Source organism: Pollachius pollachius, assembly GCF_949987615.1.
Source record: "Pollachius pollachius genome assembly, chromosome: 1".
Taxonomy (NCBI): domain Eukaryota; kingdom Metazoa; phylum Chordata; class Actinopteri; order Gadiformes; family Gadidae; genus Pollachius; species Pollachius pollachius.
The window spans coordinates 10,733,796-10,739,795 of NC_136934.1; the positions used below are offsets into that span (position 1 = coordinate 10,733,796).

The following is a 6,000-nucleotide window of genomic DNA, read 5'->3' on the forward strand; positions in this document are numbered from 1 at the left end:
AACAGATAGACACACACACACGCCGAGAGACAAGAGACAGAGACAGGCAGAGACAGAGACAGTCAGAAAGAGAGACACAGACACACAAAGACACACACACAGAGACAAAGAAAGGGACAGACAGAGAGATTTTTACTGGACATACCAAGTTCAGAGTTTTACAGCTGCCCATAAAGTCATCCTGCAGCCAAATTCAAACTCAAATTGAAAACGTTTATGACGGCTGGCTACTGACGTGTGGCATACCACAGAGTACTGACAATAGTACTGTACTAACACACCCACTTGGCCAAATGTCTCACACACACACACACTCTCCCTCTCTCACTTTCTAACACACACACACACACACACGTCACACACAGGCACACACACAAATGTAAAGGCAGAAAATGGATGTTTACGACCGAGTCTCTCACACACACACACAAGCGCACCCTAAATGCCAGCTGCTGATTGGCTGTGGCCAGAGGTTGAGCGCTGGGCTGTGAAAGGCTGCTGGGGATCAAGTGAAGGTTGTAAATACCTTCCTGGGTCATGCAGAGGTCAGGACAGAGATGCTGTAGCTGGAGCAGCATCTCATGGGTAGCTCCAAGCGTGCGTGCGCACACGCACACACACACACACACACACACACACACACACACACACACACACACACACACACACACACACACACACACACACGTCCCAGCAACACGTAAAATCCAATACACACTCTGAGGCTGTGGTGACCAGCGCTCCTTTCTATAATGCTGTGGTGGTGTGATCGAGGAGGCAGCAGGAGAAGAACCCCAACAGACTAATGAGGAAGGCTGGTTCTTGTTCTGGGGGGAGAACTGGAAGCCCTAGTGGCCAGCCCCAGAGAGGAAGATGCTGTCCAAGCTCCTCTCTATCCTTGAGAAGGACTCCCACCTGCTCCAGAGAGCGCAGTCCGATTAGAAGCGTACGTTCAGCCACAGACTCTCGGCTGCATGGATGTTCCACAGGAATTTCTTTATTCCTGTGGTGCTCCAACTCTTTGTTTCCTCTCACTACCGGAAGTCAGTGAGTGACACTGAACTCTGCATTGTTGATTCTTATTCAACCTAAGTCACGTTGAACTCAGCCACTTTTTATCCTAACCAAATGACCTGTGTAATTTGCATGCAACATGCTTGAGACACTTTACTAAGTGTCAGTTACTTAAAAACGTTATAATGTAAATATATATTTTTATGCAATACATATATTGAGCTGAGCAACTGTAACATTTTCCTTTGGAATCAATAGAATATGTGCATTTGAGCACCAAACACAGGAAAAATGTTAGACACAATAAACTCCACATACACACACAACCAATAACACAATCACACTCACACACAACCAACTGTAACACAAATTTGTTGTGTCACTGCTAAAAAACATACGATCACAACTAATGTGTCCTGGCTCACGGTTTCCATGACCTAGGGATTCATTTCAAATTGTGATTTGATTTTGTATACTAATTGATCCCATGGGGAAATAAATGTTAAATATAACAAACTCAACTTGGAAATTTGTGGGAGTAATGTCCGGTTTAATTAAGGGTTAGGATACAATACCCACAGTGCAGTGTGTTGTTCTTCTGATGTATGCCTAATGGCAGCATGATAGGATATCGTAGCAAATATCATGTAGCTAGGATACTGTGTTTCTGGTGATGGTAATGTAAGTGACTAAAGCTAATGAGTGGTCATAAGAGGGTTACGCAACACGTTTCCTATCCTAAACATCTGGGCACCTATATATAGAAAATTGCAGTTACATTGTGATGGTATTGGGATCGGCTCTGGTCTAATGATCGGCCATCTCCTCCAACAGAGGCAGATATGACCACTGGCATGTCTGTTGCCTAGCAACCCTTAGGTCAGAGAGATGAAGGACCATGCAAATCCCTCCTTCTCTCTGCAGGGTCAGAAGGCTGGACACTGGTGTTATGGTCCATCTACTACTGCCAACAAATACAATTTAGAATGCAAGGATGTATTTGCAAGATTTATATTGTTAATACTTGTATTCATTCCCTTCAATACAAAGAAAAAATGGAGGAGGTAAATTATAGGATATAAATAATTTACCCCAAAATATTTCTGATAAACATAATTGTCGAATAACTTTTATTTCTAATCCTAACTGAAATCAGAAAAATGTGTTGGGGTATGAAGTAAATGGAAAATATTATTACCAAATTAAATGAATGTCATTGTAATAGCAGTGGAAGAGGGCAAGTCTATGAATGAATCTGAAGCATTCTAGTTTCATTGACGCCATTTATTTTTTCGAGAGATAAAAATGCCTTCAATTCATACTTTTTATTGATTAAATAGCCTAATGTGTACATTTTCCAGAAGGTAACGGCTTGGTGGAGGCACAAGCTGGCATGTCCACACATGTCCATCTCTGCACTGTGGTCTGTCCAGACACAATATCTCCACAACAGACATATCTCCACAATACAGCTAGTAGTCCGAGTTAACCGACTCGGGGTTCCTTTTTAAGAACCCATAACACAAGAGGGGTTATCCAAAAGGGAACACAGAAAGCTCAATATAGTAAAGAGGAGAGAGCCAGATGATAAGGGGAAGAGGGTTCTACCCAACTAGCTCCTCTTGATCTAGTTCTTATGAATATAGTTGAATATAGTTCATATCATTTAATATAATTTAATATTTCAGGCCGATTGTTAAAAGATTGAATACAAAAAATATATATTTGTTTTATTCAATATTAATGTTTTTTTCCTATTAGTTTATATAAAAAAACGAGTATAAAACTGATAGGGGAGGACATTGACGGCTACCTATTTCTTTACATCTCAGTTGGTCTGTTTGATTTTAAACAAAAATAAGAATAACATTTTGCCTCATGAAATGAATATTTTATTTACAAAATTAAATAGGAAAAAGTGATGTCCATAATTTCCCATGTTTTTTGATTCAATATGTCATCAAGACTACACCACCCAGCATGAACAGACTATTAATCAAATCAAGAAAATTGCAGACACAAGCTGGTTTAATAAGATAGCTTAAAGTCAAATATCCAGCGTATCATTTTAACCTGTACCATCTTTGATGTTGATATCCTAATCAGTGGAGAGAGAGACGAAACAGAGGGATAAAGAGGAAGAGACAAGCATAGATAATGAGATAGAAAGGAGAGCCAGAGACAAACAAAGATAGAGAGATAAAGAATGAGAGACAAACAGATGCAGATAGTGTGAAAGAGAGAGAGAGATAGAGAGAGGGGGTCTTGCTGACGCAGGAGATTGTAAGGAGGGGTGGGGGGGGGGGTGGGTTAAGTGAAGAAGACATGATGGATCACATCTGCCTGTTTGTGTGCCCCCCCGTCCCCCTTCCCTCCTCCTCCACCGCCCCACACCCAAATCCTATACTGTACCGCAACCCCCCATTCAGCCTCACCACAGGGGGTCCACATCCTGGCCCTCCCACCCACCACTCAGCCTACCCACCCCAGGCCTCGGCATCCCCACCCCCGGCTCTACCTCTGAAGGGAAGGACAGTCCTGTAAACCCTCTCCCCAGCCAACCACCGACCACTTCCCAACCCACCCCCTCCCCTGGATCACCGTCACCGGCCTGACAAAGCACTTTCTTTCTCCAACAATCGTCTCCCGGACCCCATCAGCAGCAGCATCAGGCCCCGGAGCTAGTTTCCCCAAAAATATCCACCACCACACCCACCCCTCACAGAGTTCAATTACATTAAAACAAGCGCCCCATTGACCACACAGTAGAAAAGCCAAAGTTCTGTTGCCACGGGTCAACGTAAAGATCAATGTAAATTGAGTTTAGTCTTTAAATCCGTTTACGGGATAAAAGCAGCAATCACCAATAAGCTGTGGAAAAGTGTTGCATAGCACAGAGGCATGGAGCCATTGTTAAACACCGACGAGTTTGAGTGGAAAGCTAAGGTCCAGCAGATAAGCTTTACTGTCCGTGCTGGAACAGCTGTTGGGAACCTGGTCAGGAGGGAAGGGCTCTCTTTGACCCTTCTCTCACACACACACACACACACACACACACACACACACACACACACACACACACACACACACACACACACACACACACACACACACACACACTTTCTGTTGCTGCAAAGAATGCAAGGATTCATACACTGATGTCACCTCCCACTGTCTTTCAATAAAATAACTTTAATCTGCATCAGGTATGTTTGATTACATGATAAAGAGAGGCTGCTTGTTATGTATATTTGTTTTGGGGAAGAAGAAAAGGCCATTCAAATGCATGTTGTATTTTAAGTTAAATTAAGTGGTATAGGGCTTAGGATAAAATCCCGGGGGATAAAAAGGGCCGATATTGACAATACATTTAAAGACAAAACAAAAAAGACATTCTCCCCGCGACGGTACGCATCACTTAACAGCCTCTGGTGTCACCCCGGCCTTCGTGTATTCGGTTTAGGCTTTATGTAAGCTCTGGTCCTTAATTTCGATTAGATCAAGATCCAAAGTGTAAGAACATTAATCTGGAAATGTCCCCACATCTCAAAACACGCTCACAGAGTTGTCGCTTGGCCGAAACTGCAACGTTTCATAATTTAAGATTAAAAACAAAAATACATATTTTAAGAGATAAGGCGTTGATGTTTATGGAAAGGTCGGATCATTTGATAAAATCATCCCACAGAGGTAAATCAATCAGAAATTGTTAATCGTTAACCTATCGTTTCGTTTTCTTTGATTTACACAAACCCTTATGATTTATGTGACATGATGGTGGCTGCTGGCCTGCTGTTTAAAGCGGTTATATCCAACCGAGAAACCCAACTTTGATATGTTAAAACCCCTTTTATAATGTGGAGACTTCCCCCGTTTTTGTGGCGTAATTGGGAACACCGGATTTTGTGACTACACTCAACAGCTTCGCCAAGTTCAAAAGTTCAGCTTTTACGATCTCTGCCACCCCTCGCCCAAACATTCCTGCTCCGTTCCCAGCAAAGAAAATCCCACACTCATCACAATATATCCTCTATACTCTTTACCACATACAACGTCCACTAAATGTATGCAACAACCATGATCTTAGATGCGTTGAAAATCCCACAACATTTTGCATAAACCAAACCGCGCTCAGATCAAGTTGTTATAAATTGTGGGCCCAGATGAGATTAAGCGTTAATTAGGGTAACAAGGGTCATTTGTTTCGGGGTTTTTTTACACCAAAGTTAACGCGATGAGAGGCATGAACGCAACAAGCCAGTTGTGTGTGTGTGTAAATTGCAACAGGCCCATGTCAATTCCAATAAATAAATACATGTCTTCTATAAAGCATAATAATAAGGAGCCCAAATAAAGATGAATTCAAGCAGCGATGAACCAGCTCGAGTTAAAAGTTTGCCATGTGGTCTGAATAAAGACATCAAGTAGCGTTGTGTTGTGTTTGTGTTTGAAGTAAACCTCACTGCAGATGGACGGATCTTCACCTACCGTTCACGGACTTCGCATTGTTTCTGTCGGGGTACTCGTACCCGTTCGCCCTCTTCTCCACCTCCATCCTCCTTCATGAGCTGTGGCGTCTTCTGTGTGCTGGTGGCTCCTCTGTTGGACGCTTGCAACTTTGATATTCAAATGGCTGGATGATTGCGGAAAGCTGCGTGATGAGTCCGTCCGCGGTGCTCAGTGAGCGGATCGCGGAGCCATGCTGGTGTCAGTCAGCGGGGAATATCTCTCTCTTCACACACCCCACGGCCACAACACATACACGCACAGGTCTGATTACGCAACGACGCGCGATAGGGTACGACTGCATTGTGGGTTATGGGGTTCCTATAGGGCCCTCGGAGAGCCATCTGTAGTCTCACAATTGTGTGTAGAATTTTCTCCGATCGAGAAACGAAATCAACTAACTAACTAACAATTAACTTTGACTTTTCTAAAGCAAGGTCAATTAATAGCTTAGGCCGTAAACGCAAACCTCAATCGCCG

At 43.1% G+C, this 6,000-nt stretch overlaps 1 protein-coding gene across 2 annotated transcripts in view; it reads right to left on the reverse strand.

The window, feature by feature from the left end:
• Nucleotides 1-5,569, reverse strand: part of nr6a1a (nuclear receptor subfamily 6, group A, member 1a) — a gene marked incomplete at its 5' end in the record, with an annotated part of 67,038 nt that extends 61,469 nt beyond the window's left edge. For both annotated transcript variants that reach the window (XM_079749511.1, XM_079749510.1), the window contains one exon: nucleotides 5,503-5,569. In XM_079749511.1, coding sequence (XP_079605637.1) covers nucleotides 5,503-5,569 — 67 coding nt within the window. The remainder of the gene's footprint in view (nucleotides 1-5,502) is intronic.
• Between the last annotated feature and the right edge of the window lie 431 nt (nucleotides 5,570-6,000).